The 16,080-nt window shown below is 41.3% G+C and overlaps 1 protein-coding gene across 2 annotated transcripts in view; it reads left to right on the top strand.

Moving 5' to 3' along the window:
• UBLCP1 (ubiquitin like domain containing CTD phosphatase 1) overlaps window positions 1-9,922 on the top strand; it is a 162,346-nt gene extending 152,424 nt beyond the window's left edge. For both annotated transcript variants that reach the window (XM_053718777.1, XM_053718776.1), the window contains one exon: window positions 9,311-9,922. In XM_053718777.1, the coding sequence (XP_053574752.1) occupies window positions 9,311-9,338 (28 nt within the window). In that variant the 3' untranslated portion in view covers window positions 9,339-9,922. The remainder of the gene's footprint in view (window positions 1-9,310) is intronic.
• The last annotated feature ends 6,158 nt before the right edge of the window (window positions 9,923-16,080 follow it).

Below are 16,080 nucleotides of genomic sequence, written 5' to 3'. Positions count from 1 at the left end.
TTCATAGGTTCTCTGTTATCGGTCGTAGAGATTCATCTCTTACCTCCCTTTTCAGATCGACGATATACTCTTATTTATATACCATTACCTCTGCTGATTTTCGTTTCAGTACTGGTTTGGCTTTCTACAAACGTGTAGATGAGTGTCCTGGGGTAAGTAAATCTTATTTTCTGTGACACTCTAAGCTATGGTTGGGCACTTTATTTATAAAGTTCTAAATATATGTATTCAAACATTTATTTGCCTTGACTCAGAATGTTCAACATTCCTTATTTTCAGACAGTCAGTTTCATATTTGGGATAATGCGTTTGAATCGGCACAAGGAGTTTGGGAATCTCAGGAGGTGAGATTACCGATCAATATTTTGGAACTCCGTGCAATTTTCAGAGCTCTTCAGTCTTGGCCTCTTCTGAAGAGAGAATCGTTCATTTGTTTTCAGACAGACAATGTCACAACTGTGGCATACATCAATCATCAAGGAGGGACTCACAGTCCTCTGGCTATGAAAGAAGTATCTCGAATTCTGGTTTGGGCGGAATCCAGCTCCTGTCTAATCTCTGCGGTTCATATCCCAGGTATAGACAATTGGGAAGCGGATTATCTCAGTCGCCAAACGTTACATCCGGGCGAATGGTCTCTTCACCCAGAGGTATTTCTTCAGATTGTTCAAATGTGGGGACTTCCAGAAATAGATCTGATGGCCTCTCATCTAAACAAGAAACTTCCCAGGTATCTGTCCAGATCCAGGGATCCTCAAGCGGAAGCAGTGGATGCATTGTCACTTCCTTGGAAGTATCATCCTGCCTATATCTTTCCGCCTCTAGTTCTTCTTCCAAGAGTAATCTCCAAGATTCTGAAGGAATGCTCGTTTGTTCTGCTGGTAGCTCCGGCATGGCCTCACAGGTTTTGGTATGCGGATCTTGTCCGGATGGCCTCTTGCCATCCGTGGACTCTTCCGCTACGACCAGACCTTCTGTCGCAAGGTCCTTTTTTCCATCAGGATCTCAAATCCTTAAATTTAAAGGTATGGAGATTGAACGCTTGATTCTTAGTCAAAGAGGTTTCTCTGACTCTGTGATTAATACTATGTTACAGGCTCGTAAATCTGTATCCAGAGAGATATATTATAGAGTCTGGAAGACTTATATTTCTTGGTGTCTTTCTCATCATTTTTCTTGGCATTCTTTTAGAATTCCAAGAATTTTACAGTTTCTTCAGGATGGTTTAGATAAAGGTTTGTCCGCAAGTTCCTTGAAAGGACAAATCTCTGCTCTTTCTGTTCTTTTTCACAGAAAGATTGCTAATCTTCCTGATATTCATTGTTTTGTACAAGCTTTGGTTCGTATAAAACCTGTCATTAAGTCAATTTCTCCTCCTTGGAGTTTGAATTTGGTTCTAGGGGCTCTTCAAGCTCCTCCGTTTGAACCTATGCATTCATTGGACATTAAATTACTTTCTTGGAAAGTTTTGTTCCTTTTGGCAATCTCTTCTGCCAGAAGAGTTTCTGAATTATCTGCTCTTTCTTGTGAGTCTCCTTTTCTGATTTTTCATCAGGATAAGGCAGTGTTGCGAACTTCTTTCGAATTTTTACCTAAAGTTGTGAATTCCAACAACATTAGTAGAGAAATTGTGGTTCCTTCATTATGTCCTAATCCTAAGAATTCTAAGGAGAAATCGTTACATTCTTTGGATGTTGTTAGAGCTTTGAAATATTATGTTGAAGCTACTAAGTCTTTCCGAAAGACTTCTAGTTTATTTGTTATCTTTTCTGGTTCTAGAAAAGGCCAGAAAGCTTCTGCCATTTCTTTGGCATCTTGGTTGAAATCTTTAATTCATCTTGCCTATGTTGAGTCGGGTAAAACTCCGCCTCAAAGGATTACAGCTCATTCTACTAGGTCAGTTTCTACTTCCTGGGCGTTTAGGAATGAAGCTTCGATTGATCAGATTTGCAAAGCAGCAACTTGGTCCTCTTTGCATACTTTTACTATATTCTACCATTTTGATGTATTTTCTTCTTCTGAAGCAGTTTTTGGTAGAAAAGTACTTCAGGCAGCGATTTCAGTTTGAATCTTCTGCTTATGTTTTTCATTAAACTTTATTTTGGGTGTGGATTATTTTCAGCAGGAATTGGCTGTCTTTATTTTATCCCTCCCTCTCTAGTGACTCTTGCGTGGAAAGATCCACATCTTGGGTAATCATTATCCCATACGTCACTAGCTCATGGACTCTTGCTAATTACATGAAAGAAAACATAATTTATGTAAGAACTTACCTGATAAATTCATTTCTTTCATATTAGCAAGAGTCCATGAGGCCCACCCTTTTTTGTGGTGGTTATGATTTTTGTATAAAGCACAATTATTCCAATTCCTTATTTTATATGCTTTCGCACTTTTTTTATCACCCCACTTCTTGGCTATTCGTTAAACTGAATTGTGGGTGTGGTGAGGGGTGTATTTATAGGCATTTTGAGGTTTGGGAAACTTTGCCCCTCCTGGTAGGAATGTATATCCCATACGTCACTAGCTCATGGACTCTTGCTAATATGAAAGAAATGAATTTATCAGGTAAGTTCTTTCATAAATTATGTTTCTTCTGTTATGTGTGATCAGTCCACGGGTCATCATTACTTCTGGGATATTATCTGCTCCCCTACAGGAAGTGCAAGAGGATTCACCCAGCAGAGTTGCTATATAGCTCCTCCCCTCTACGTCACCCCCAGTCATTCTCTTGCACCCAAAGACTAGATAGGAGGTGTGAGAGGACTATGGTGATTATACTTAGTTTTTATAACTTCAATCAAAAGTTTGTTATTTTACAATAGCACCGGAGCGTGTTATTACTTCTCTGGCAGAGTTTGAAGAAGAATCTACCAGAGTTTTTCTTATGATTTTAACCGGAGTAGTTAAGATCATATTGCTGTTTCTCGGCCATCTGAGGGAGGTAAAAGCTTCAGATCAGGGGACAGCGGGCAGTTGAATCTGCATTGAGGTATGTAGCAGTTTTTATTTTCTGAATGGAATTGATGAAGAAAATCCTGCCATACCGTTATAATGACATGTATGTATACTCTACACTTCAGTATTCTGGGGATGGTATTTCACCGGAATTACTCTGTAAAAGTACATTAAACCTTTTAATAGGTATTTAATTCATGTTAAACGTTTTTGCTGGAATGTAGAATCGTTTGCATTTCTGAGGTACTGAGTGAATAAATATTTGGGCATTATTTTTTCCACTTGGCAGTTTGCTTGTTTTGATTATGACAGTTTCGTTTCTCTCTCACTGCTGTGTGTGAGGGGGAGGGGCCGTTTTTGGCGCTCTTTGCTACGCATCAAAAATTTCCAGTCAGTTACTCTTGTATTTTCTGCATGATCCGGTTCATCTCTAACAGAACTCAGGGGTCTTCAAACTTCTTTGAAGGGAGGTAGATTCTCTCAGCAGAGCTGTGAGACTTATGTAGGGACTGTGTTTTAAAAATTTAATTAGTGTTACTTTACTAATGGGAACAAACCTTTGCTAACAAGTTGTGTTGTTTTAAAGAGTGATGCTATAACTGTTTTTCAGTTCATTATTTCAACTGTCATTTAATCGTTTAGTGCTACTTTGAGGCACAGTACGTTTTTTGTTAAATAAGATTGTAACCAAGTTGCATGTTTATTGGCTAGTGTGTTAAACATGTCTGATTCAGAGGAAGATACCTGTGTCATTTGTTCCAATGCCAAGGTGGAGCCCAATAGAAATTTATGTACTAACTGTATTGATGCTACTTTAAATAAAAGCCAATCTGTACAAATGTGAACAAATTTCACCAAACAGCGAGGGGAGAGTTATGCCGTCTAACTCGCCTCACGTGGCAGTACCTGCGTCTCCCGCCCGGGAGGTGCGTGATATTATGGCGCCTAGTACATCTGGGCAGCCATTACAGATAACATTACAAGATATGGCTACTGTTATGACTGAAGTTTTGGCTAAGTTACCAGAACTAAGAGGCAAGCGTGATCACTCTGGGGTGAGAACAGAGTGCGCTGACAATGCTAGGGCCATGTCTGATACTGCGTCACAGCTCGCAGAGCATGAGGACGGAGAGCTTCATTCTGTAGGGTGACGGTTCTGATCCAAGCAGATTGGATTCAGATATTTCAAATTTTAAATTTAAATTGGAGAACCTCCGTGTATTACTAGGGGAGGTCTTAGCAGCTCTCAACGATTGTAACACCGTTGCAATACCAGAGAAAATGTGTAGGTTGGATAAATACTTTGCGGTACCGGCGAGTACTGACGTTTTTCCTATACCTAAGAGACTAACTGAAATTGTTACTAAGGAGTGGGATAGACCCGGTGTGCCGTTCTCACCCCCTCCAATATTTAGAAAGATGTTTCCAATAGACGCCACCACTCGGGACTTATGGCAGACGGTCCCTAAGGTGGAGGGAGCAGTTTCTACTTTAGCTAAGCGTACCACTATCCCGGTGGAGGATAGCTGTGCTTTCTCAGATCCAATGGATAAAAAATTAGAGGGTTACCTTAAGAAAATGTTTGTTCAACAAGGTTTTATATTACAACCCCTTGCATGTATCGCGCCGATTACGGCTGCGGCAGCATTTTGGATTGAGTCGCTTGAAGAGAACCTTAGTTCCTCTACGCTAGACGACATTACGGACAGGCTTAGAGTCCTTAAACTAGCTAATTCATTCATTTCGGAGGCCGTAGTACATTTAACCAAACTTACGGCTAAGAACTCAGGATTCGCCATTCAGGCACGTAGGGCGCTGTGGCTAAAATCCTGGTCAGCTGATGTTACTTCTAAGTCCAAATTACTTAATATACCTTTCAAGGGGCAAGTCTTTATTTGGGCCCGGTTTGAAAGAGATTATCGCTGACATTACAGGAGGTAAGGGCCACGCTCTACCTCAAGACAAAGCCAAAGCTAAGGCTAGACAGTCTAATTTTCGTCCCTTTCGGAACTTTAAAAGCAGGAGCAGCATCAACCTCCACTGCACCAAAACAGGAAGGAGCTGTTGCTCGTTACAGGCAAGGCTGGAAGCCTAACCAGTCCTGGAACAAGAGCAAGCAGGCCAGGAAACCTGCTGCTGCCCCAAAGACAGCATGAACCGAGAGCCCCCGATCCGGGACCGGATCTAGTAGGGGGGCAGACTCTCTCTCTTCGCCCAGGCCTGGGCAAGAGATGTTCAGGATCCCTGGGCACTAGAGATCATATCTCAGGGATACCTTCTAGACTTCAAATTATCTCCCCCAAGAGGGAGATTTCATCTGTCAAGGTTGTCAACAAACCAGATAAAGAAAGAAGCGTTTCTACGCTGCGTACAAGATCTGTTAATAATGGGAGTGATCCATCCGGTTCCGCGGTCGGAACAAGGACAAGGGTTCTACTCAAACCTGTTTGTAGTTCCCAAAAAAGAGGGAACTTTCAGGCCAATCTTAGATTTAAAGATTCTAAACAAATTCCTAAGAGTTCCATCGTTCAAAATGGAAACTATTCGGACAATCTTACCCATGATCCAAGAGGGTCAGTACATGACCACAGTGGATTTAAAGGATGCTTACCTTCACATACCGATCCACAAAGATCATCACCGGTATCTAAGGTTTGCCTTCTTAGACAGGCACTACCAGTTTGTAGCTCTTCCATTCGGATTGGCTACGGCTCCAAGAATCTTCACAAAGGTTCTGGGTGCCCTTCTGGCGGTACTAAGACCGCGAGGGATTTCGGTAGCTCCATACCTAGACGACATTCTAATACAAGCTTCAAGCTTTCAAACTGCCAAGTCTCATACAGAGTTGGTTCTGGCATTTCTAAGGTCGCATGGATGGAAAGTGAACGAAAAGAAGAGTTCTCTTTTTCCTCTCACAAGAGTTCCATTCTTGGGGACTCTTATAGATTCTGTAGAAATGAAGATTTACCTGACAGAGGACAGGTTAACAAAACTTCAAAATGCATGCCGTGTCCTTCATTCCATTCAACACCCGTCAGTAGCTCAATGCATGGAGGTGATCGGCTTAATGGTAGCGGCAATGGACATAGTACCTTTTGCACGCCTACACCTCAGACCTCTGCAATTATGCATGCTAAGTCAGTGGAATGGGGATTACTCAGATTTGTCCCCTACTCTGAATCTGAATCAAGAGACCAGAAATTCTCTTCTATGGTGGCTTCATCGGCCACACCTGTCCAGGGGGATGCCATTCAGCAGGCCAGACTGGACAATTGTAACAACAGACGCCAGCCTACTAGGTTGGGGCGCTGTCTGGAATTCTCTGAAGGCTCAGGGACTATGGAATCAGGAGGAGAGTCTCCTTCCAATAAACATTCTGGAATTGAGGGCAGTTCTCAATGCCCTTCTAGCTTGGCCCCAATTAACAACTCGGGGGTTCATCAGGTTTCAGTCGGACAACATCACGACTGTAGCTTACATCAACCATCAGGGAGGGACAAGAAGCTCCCTAGCAATGGTGGAAGTATCAAAGATAATTCGCTGGGCAGAGTCTCACTCTTGCCACCTGTCAGCAATCCACATCCCGGGAGTGGAGAACTGGGAGGCGGATTTCTTGAGTCGCCAGACTTTTCATCCGGGGGAGTGGGAACTTCATCCGGAGGTCTTTGCCCAAATACTTCGACGTTGGGGCAAACCAGAGATAGATCTCATGGCGTCTCGCCAGAACGCCAAACTTCCTCGCTACGGGTCCAGATCCAGGGATCCGGGAGCGGTTCTGATAGATGCTTTGACAGCACCTTGGAACTTCGGGATGGCTTATGTGTTTCCACCCTTTCCGCTGCTTCCTCGATTGATTGCCAAAATCAAGCAGGAGAGAGCATCAGTGATTCTAATAGCGCCTGCATGGCCACGCAGGACTTGGTATGCAGATCTAGTGGACATGTCATCCTGTCCGCCTTGGTCTCTACCTCTAAGACAGGACCTTCTGATACAGGGTCCATTCAAACATCAAAATCTAACTTCTCTGAAGCTGACTGCTTGGAAATTGAACGTTTGATTTTATCAAAACGTGGTTTTTCTGAGTCGGTTATTGATACCCTGATACAGGCTAGGAAGCCTGTTACCAGAAAGATTTACCATAAAATATGGCGTAAATACCTATACTGGTGCGAATCCAAACATTACTCCTGGAGTAAGGTTAGGATCTCTAGGATATTGTCTTTTCTACAAGAAGGATTAGAAAAGGGTTTATCAGCTAGTTCATTAAAGGGACAGATTTCAGCTCTGTCCATCTTGTTACACAGGCGTCTGTCAGAAAATCCAGACGTCCAGGCTTTTTGTCAGGCTTTAGCTAGGATCAAGCCTGTGTTTAAAGCTGTTGCTCCGCCATGGAGTTTAAACTTAGTTCTTAACGTTTTACAGGGTGTTCCATTTGAACCCCTTCATTCCATTGATATAAAATTGTTATCTTGGAAAGTTCTGTTTTTAATGGCTATTTCCTCGGCTCGAAGAGTCTCTGAGTTATCAGCCTTACATTGTGATTCTCCTTATCTGATTTTTCACTCAGACAAGGTGGTTCTGCGTACTAAACCTGGGTTCTTACCTAAGGTGGTCACTAACAGGAATATCAATCAAGAGATTGTTGTTCCATCCTTGTGTCCAAATCCTTCTTCAAAGAAGGAACGTCTTCTACACAATCTGGATGTAGTTCGTGCCCTCAAGTTCTACTTGCAGGCAACTAAAGATTTTCGCCAAACTTCTTCCCTGTTTGTCGTTTATTCTGGACAGAGGAGAGGTCAAAAAGCTTCTGCTACCTCTCTCTCTTTTTGGCTTCGTAGCATAATACGTTTAGCCTATGAGACTGCTGGTCAGCAGCCTCCTGAAAGAATTACAGCTCACTCCACTAGAGCTGTGGCTTCCACTTGGGCCTTTAAGAATGAGGCCTCTGTTGAACAGATTTGCAAGGCTGCAACTTGGTCTTCGCTTCATACTTTTTCCAAATTTTACAAATTTGACACTTTTGCTTCTTCGGAGGCTATTTTTGGGAGAAAGGTTCTTCAGGCAGTGGTTCCTTCTATATAATGAGCCTGCCTATCCCTCCCGTCATCCGTGTACTTTTGCTTTGGTATTGGTATCCCAGAAGTAATGATGACCCGTGGACTGATCACACATAACAGAAGAAAACATAATTTATGCTTACCTGATAAATTCCTTTCTTCTGTTGTGTGATCAGTCCACGGCCCGCCCTGTTTTAAGGCAGGTAAATATCTTTTAAATTATACTCCAGTCACCACTTCACCCTTGGTTACTCCTTTCTCGTTGATTCTTGGTCGAATGACTGGGACTGACGTAGAGGGGAGGAGCTATATGCAGCTCTGCTGGGTGAATCCTCTTGCATTTCCTGTTGGGGAGGAGTTATATCCCAGAAGTAATGATGACCCGTGGACTGATCACACAACAGAAGAAAGGAATTTATCAGGTAAGCATAAATTATGTTTTTGGGTGTGGATTATTTTCAGCAGGAATTGGCTGTCTTTATTTTATCCCTCCCTCTCTAGTGACTCTTGCGTGGAAAGATCCACATCTTGGGTAATCATTATCCCATACGTCACTAGCTCATGGACTCTTGCTAATTACATGAAAGAAAACATAATTTATGTAAGAACTTACCTGATAAATTCATTTCTTTCATATTAGCAAGAGTCCATGAGGCCCACCCTTTTTTGTGGTGGTTATGATTTTTGTATAAAGCACAATTATTCCAATTCCTTATTTTATATGCTTTCGCACTTTTTTTATCACCCCACTTCTTGGCTATTCGTTAAACTGAATTGTGGGTGTGGTGAGGGGTGTATTTATAGGCATTTTGAGGTTTGGGAAACTTTGCCCCTCCTGGTAGGAATGTATATCCCATACGTCACTAGCTCATGGACTCTTGCTAATATGAAAGAAATGAATTTATCAGGTAAGTTCTTTCATAAATTATGTTTTTGTAACAAAATACAATATGTGTTATTGCATTGTCCTTTTATTATGTATATGTTGATTATGCACTTTCTCTTTAATTTTGTGTTCCCTGGTCATAACCTTATGAATCACAGTTTTTAACCTGTTGCAAAATAAATCTGGGCCTTCAAGCTGCCGAAATAACCAAAAAACTCATTACATGCATATTTCACGTTTGCACTATTTTCACACATGTACATGTGAATGGCTTTCTGAGGAATATGCAGGTACTATTGATAGCGCAGTAATATATGTAGCATTCAATCTTAAAATCTCAGGAAATGTTCTAGGAAATTGTTTTCCATTCTGCTTTCATAAATGTTAAACTATGTTATTTCTTCTGCAGGTATCTTTCGAAGAAACAAGGTCAATGATGAAGCACTTTAATTGAACGGACATGCTCTTTTGCAATTAGGTGTTTCTTCTTTTTTTTTTTTTTAGCATCAAATTTTGTTTTCCTCCTGGAGCTCTGCATGGAAGCTCAGTAGAACTTATTTCTTGCACGCTCCTTTTTTCAGTGTGGATTTTTATAAGTTGACTGAATGTTACTATTTTGCTTATCTTCTGGTTTGTTCGACTTAATTTACACATTCTGTAACAACAGGAGTTACTGGTTTAAATGCATCATCCATCATACGGAAAACTGTTAGACAACGATCCATTTTCAACCAATTCTTGAAAATTGATAATTATGTTTTTTATTTATATTTTTATATACTGAGAGCTCAGTCATTGTCATTATTTTGCATATCAAACTTCTGAATTTTTGTTCTTATGCAAGTACTCAAAGAAATCATCTTTTTTCATATTTGTCTCATGACTTTTTGTTATAAGATGCTGCAGAATAAAGCATACTTTGATTACAGTATGGACAAAAACAAACTATTGCTGTTAAAAGTCTTTAATGAAATATACTGGGGAGACAATGTTAATAAACAAATTCATGGGCTTAAACGTTTATCTTGTTTAGACAAGCTATTTGTTGAGTATTTTTTGTAAAAACCTGTTTACACCTCTAATATAATTTATTACAACTTGATTTTCATAAAAATCTTGTTACATTTTAGGGCAAAATCAAACATTAAGTTTGTTCACACCTTTCATGCTTTAAGCTATATCTTTGTTATCTTAATGTGTTTTTGTAGAAGTGAATGAACAAGACTGACCAGGAATTTTAAATTAAATGGACAGTATACTATACATTTTTCCCCCCCTTAATGTGTTTTCAATTACTTTTTTTTATCAGCTGCAGAGTATAAAATGTATGAGATTTGCTTTTTTAAGGCTTATCTGTGTATATGAATTAGCCACAACCTAATAAAATGGGTTGAGTTTGTAGGTATAATCAGATACCATTACTTTATCACATTGTGTAAATATACCTGCTTCTTTATCTTATATCTGTCCATAAACCAATCATCAATACTTGGAGAGGACAATGGAAAATTAAAATTTTACTACCTTATCTCTTCTATAACCCACTGGGAGTGTAATTTCTTTTACTGGCTGTGTTAATACAGCATGGCCTCGTGGCCAAAAACTTTCAGGATGGATGGGGATACCACAGGCTAAATAAACTATTTTAAATGCCAATATAAGGTTAATGGAAATACTTGTAAACAATTTAATACACTCCAGCAGGTAAAGTGGATCATTGGGAACAAATTAAAGGGGAGAACATTTTTGAGTAAACTGTCCCGTCAAGGTAAAAGATAAACCAGAGGTGTTCAATTTCTGAAATAAGATGATTTCTCCAACATAGGTGTGTCCGGTCCACGGCGTCATCCTTACTTGTGGGATATTCTCTTCCCCAACAGGAAATGGCAAAGAGCCCAGCAAAGCTGGTCACATGATCCCTCCTAGGCTCCGCCTACCCCAGTCATTCTCTTTGCCGTTGCACAGGCAACATCTCCACGGAGATGGCTAAGAGTTTTTTGGTGTTTAAATGTAGTTTTTATTCTTCAATCAAGAGTTTGTTATTTTAAAATAGTGCTGGTATGTACTATTTACTCTGAAACAGAAAAGAGATGAAGATTTCTGTTTGTAAGAGGAAAATGATTTTAGCAACCGTTACTAAAATCGATGGCTGTTTCCACACAGGACTGTTGAGATGAATTAACTTCAGTTGGGGGAAACAGTGGGCAGACTTTTGCTGCTTGAGGTATGACACATTTCTAACAAGACTTGGTAATGCTGGAAGCTGTCATTTTCCCTATGGGAACCGGTAAGCCATTTTCTTAGTTTAGTATAAGAATAAAGGGCTTTAAAGACTGGTAGATATTTTTCTGGGCTAAAACGATTACTTTATAATTATTTTTAGTGGATTATAACTATACATAGTTCTTTTAATCTTGGGGATGTATTAAAAAAACGGCAGGCACTGTATTGGACACCTTTTTCACTGGGGGCCTTTTCTAGTCATAGGCAGAGCCTCATTTTCGCGCCACTAATGCGCAGTTGTTTTTGGAAAGCAAGGCATGCAGATGCATGTGTGAGAGGGTAAGCAGGGAGGGAGGTTTTGTCTGAGGGAGAAATTTCAGATTCAGGAAAAATTTCTCAACAAGCTGAACCTGATGTTATTACTTTTAAATTTAAATTAGAACATCTCCGCGCTCTGCTTAAGGAGGTGTTATCTACTCTGGATGATTGTGACAATTTGGTCATTCCAGAGAAATTATGTAAGATGGACAAGTTCCTAGAGGTCCCGGTGTCCCCCGATGCTTTTCCTATACCCAAGCGGGTGGCGGACATTGTAAATAAGGAATGGGAAAGGCCCGGCATACCTTTTGTTCCTCCCCCTATATTTAAAAAATTATTTCCTATGGTCGACCCCAGAAAGGACTTATGGCAGACAGTCCCCAAGGTCGAGGGGGCGGTTTCTACTCTAAACAAACGCACTACTATCCCTATAGAAGATAGTTGTGCTTTCAAAGATCCTATGGATAAAAAATTACAGGGTTTGCTTAAAAAGATGTTTGTTCAGCAAGGTTACCTTCTACAACCAATTTCATGCATTGTTCCTGTCACTACAGCAGCGTGTTTCTGGTTCGAAGAACTAGAAAAGTCGCTCAATAAAGACTCTTCGTATGAGGAGGTTATGGACAGAGTTCAAGCACTTAAATTGGCTAACTCTTTTATCTTAGACGCCACTTTGCAATTAGCTAGATTAGCGGCGAAAAATTCAGGTTTTCTTCTGTTATGTGTGATCAGTCCACGGGTCATCATTACTTCGGGGATATAACTCCTCCCCAACAGGAAATGCAAGAGGATTCACCCAGCAGAGCTGCATATAGCTCCTCCCCTCTACGTCAGTCCCAGTCATTCTCTTGCACCCAACGACTAGATAGGATGTGTGAGAGGACTATGGTGATTATACTTAGTTTTTATGACTTCAATCAAAAGTTTGTTATTTTAAAATAGCACCGGAGCGTGTTATTACTTCTCTGGCAGAGTTTGAGGAAGAATCTGTCAGAGTTTTTTTACTATGATTTTAACCGGAGTAGTTAAGATCATATTGCTGTTCTCGGCCATCTGAGGGAGGTAAAGGCTTCAGATCAGGGGACAGCGGGCAGATGAATCTGCATTGAGGTATGTAGCAGTTTTTATTTTCTGAATGGAATTGATGAGAAAATCCTGCCATACCGTTAAAATGACATGTATGTATACACTTCAGTATTCTGGGGATGGTATTTCACCGGAACTACTCTGTTAAAGGTCACTAATCCTTTTAATAACTATTTATCATGTTAAACGTTTTTGCTGGAATGTAGAATCGTTTACATTGCTGAGGTACTGTGTGAATAAATATTTGGGCATTATTTTCCACTTGGCAGTTTTTTTGCTTTAATTGTGACAGTTTCGTTTCTCTTCACTGCTGTGTGGGAGAGGGAGGGGCCGTTTTTGGCGCTCTTTGCTACGCATCAAAAAATACCAGTCAGTTACTTTTATTTTTCCTGCATGATCCGGTTCATCTCTGATAGATCTCAGGGGTCTTCAAACTTCTTTGAAGGGAGGTAAATTCTCTCAGCAGAGCTGTGAGAATTCTTATAGTGACTGTGAATAAAAACGTTGTTTTGTATTTTTTATGTCATATTTAATTATTGTTATTTTACTAATGGGAACAAACCTTTGCTAAAAGTTTTGTTGTTTTAAAGTTTGATGCTATAACTGTTTTTCAGTTCACTATTTCAACTGTCATTTAATCGTTAGTACCTCTTTGAGGCACAGTACGTTTTTTGCTAAAAAAGATTATAACCAAGTTGTAAGTTTTTTGCTAGTGTGTTAAACATGTCTGACTCAGAGGAAGATATCTGTGTCATTTGTTCCAATGCCAAGGTGGAGCCCAATAGAAATTTATGTACTAACTGTATTGATTCTACTTTAAATAAAAGTCAATCTGTACAATGTGAACAAATTTCACCAAACAGCGAAGGGAGAGTTATGCCGACTAACTCGCCTCACGCGGCAGTACCTGCATCTCCCGCCCGGGAGGTGCGTGATATTTTGGCGCCTAGTACATCTGGGCGGCCATTACAGATAACATTACAAGATATGGCTACTGTTATGACTGAAGTTTTGTCTAAATTACCAGAACTAAGAGGCAAGCGTGATCACTCTGGGGTGAGAACAGAGTGCGCTGACAATGCTAGGGCCATATCTGATACTGCGTCACAGCTCGCAGAGCATGAGGACGGAGAGCTTCATTCTGTGGGTGACGGTTCTGATCCAAACAGATTGGACTCAGATATTTCAAATTTTAAATTTAAATTGGAGAACCTCCGTGTATTACTAGGGGAGGTCTTAGCAGCTCTCAACGATTGTAACACCGTTGCAATACCAGAGAAACTGTGTAGGTTGGATAAATACTTTGCGGTACCGGCGAGTACTGACGTTTTTCCTATACCTAAGAGACTAACTGAAATTGTTACTAAGGAGTGGGATAGACCCGGTGTGCCGTTCTCACCCCCTCCAATATTTAGAAAGATGTTTCCAATAGACGCCACCACTCGGGACTTATGGCAAACGGTCCCCAAGGTGGAGGGAGCAGTTTCTACTTTAGCTAAGCGTACCACTATCCCGGTGGAGGATAGCTGTGCTTTCTCTGATCCAATGGATAAAAAATTAGAGGGTTACCTTAAGAAAATGTTTGTTCAACAAGGTTTTATATTACAACCCCTTGCATGTATCGCGCCGATTACGGCTGCGGCAGCATTTTGGATTGAGTCGCTTGAAGAGAACCTTAGTTCATCTACGCTAGACGACATTACGGACAGGCTTAGAGTCCTTAAACTAGCTAATTCCTTCATTTCGGAGGCCGTAGTACATTTAACCAAACTTACGGCTAAGAACTCAGGATTCGCCATACAGGCACGTAGGGCGCTGTGGCTAAAATCCTAGTCAGCTGATGTTACTTCTAAGTCCAAATTACTTAATATACCTTTCAAGGGGCAGTCTTTATTTGGGCCCGGTTTGAAAGAGATTATCGCTGACATTACAGGAGGTAAGGGCCACGCCCTACCTCAAGACAAAGCCAAAGCTAAGGCTAGACAGTCTAATTTTCGTCCCTTTCGGAACTTTAAAACAGGAGCAGCATCAACCTCCACTGCACCAAAACAGGAAGGAGCTGTTGCTCGTTACAGGCAAGGCTGGAAGCCTAACCAGTCCTGGAACAAGAGCAAGCAGGCCAGGAAACCTGCTGCTGCCCCAAAGACAGCATGAACCGAGAGCCCCCGATCCGGGACCGGATCTAGTAGGGGGCAGACTCTCTCTCTTCGCCCAGGCCTGGGCAAGAGATGTTCAGGATCCCTGGGCACTAGAGATCATATCTCAGGGATACCTTCTAGACTTCAAAATATCTCCCCCAAGAGGGAGATTTCATCTGTCAAGGTTGTCAACAAACCAGATAAAGAGAGAAGCGTTTCTACGCTGCGTACAAGATCTGTTAATAATGGGAGTGATCCATCCGGTTCCGCGGTCGGAACAAGGACAAGGGTTCTACTCAAACCTGTTTGTAGTTCCCAAAAAAGAGGGAACTTTCAGGCCAATCTTAGATTTAAAGATTCTAAACAAATTCCTAAGAGTTCCATCGTTCAAAATGGAAACTATTCGGACAATCTTACCCATGATCCAAGAGGGTCAGTACATGACCACAGTGGATTTAAAGGATGCTTACCTTCACATACCGATCCACAAAGATCATCACCGGTATCTAAGGTTTGCCTTCTTAGACAGGCACTACCAGTTTGTAGCTCTTCCATTCGGATTGGCTACGGCTCCAAGAATCTTCACAAAGGTTCTGGGTGCCCTTCTGGCGGTACTAAGACCGCGAGGGATTTCGGTAGCTCCATACCTAGACGACATTCTAATACAAGCTTCAAGCTTTCAAACTGCCAAGTCTCATACAGAGTTGGTTCTGGCATTTCTAAGGTCGCATGGATGGAAAGTGAACGAAAAGAAGAGTTCTCTTTTTCCTCTCACAAGAGTTCCATTCTTGGGGACTCTTATAGATTCTGTAGAAATGAAGATTTACCTGACAGAGGACAGGTTAACAAAGCTTCAAAATGCATGCCGTGTCCTTCATTCCATTCAACACCCGTCAGTAGCTCAATGCATGGAGGTGATCGGCTTAATGGTAGCGGCAATGGACATAGTACCTTTTGCACGCCTACACCTCAGACCTCTGCAATTATGCATGCTAAGTCAGTGGAATGGGGATTACTCAGATTTGTCCCCTACTCTGAATCTGAATCAAGAGACCAGAAATTCTCTTCTATGGTGGCTTCATCGGCCACACCTGTCCAGGGGGATGCCATTCAGCAGGCCAGACTGGACAATTGTAACAACAGACGCCAGCCTACTAGGTTGGGGCGCTGTCTGGAATTCTCTGAAGGCTCAGGGACTATGGAATCAGGAGGAGAGTCTCCTTCCAATAAACATTCTGGAATTGAGGGCAGTTCTCAATGCCCTTCTAGCTTGGCCCCAATTAACAACTCGGGGGTTCATCAGGTTTCAGTCGGACAACATCACGACTGTAGCTTACATCAACCATCAGGGAGGGACAAGAAGCTCCCTAGCAATGGTGGAAGTATCAAAGATAATTCGCTGGGCAGAGTCTCA

The sequence above is a fragment of the Bombina bombina genome, chromosome 6, assembly GCF_027579735.1.
Source record: "Bombina bombina isolate aBomBom1 chromosome 6, aBomBom1.pri, whole genome shotgun sequence".
Taxonomy (NCBI): domain Eukaryota; kingdom Metazoa; phylum Chordata; class Amphibia; order Anura; family Bombinatoridae; genus Bombina; species Bombina bombina.
This window is presented reverse-complemented; position numbering and strand designations above follow the sequence as displayed.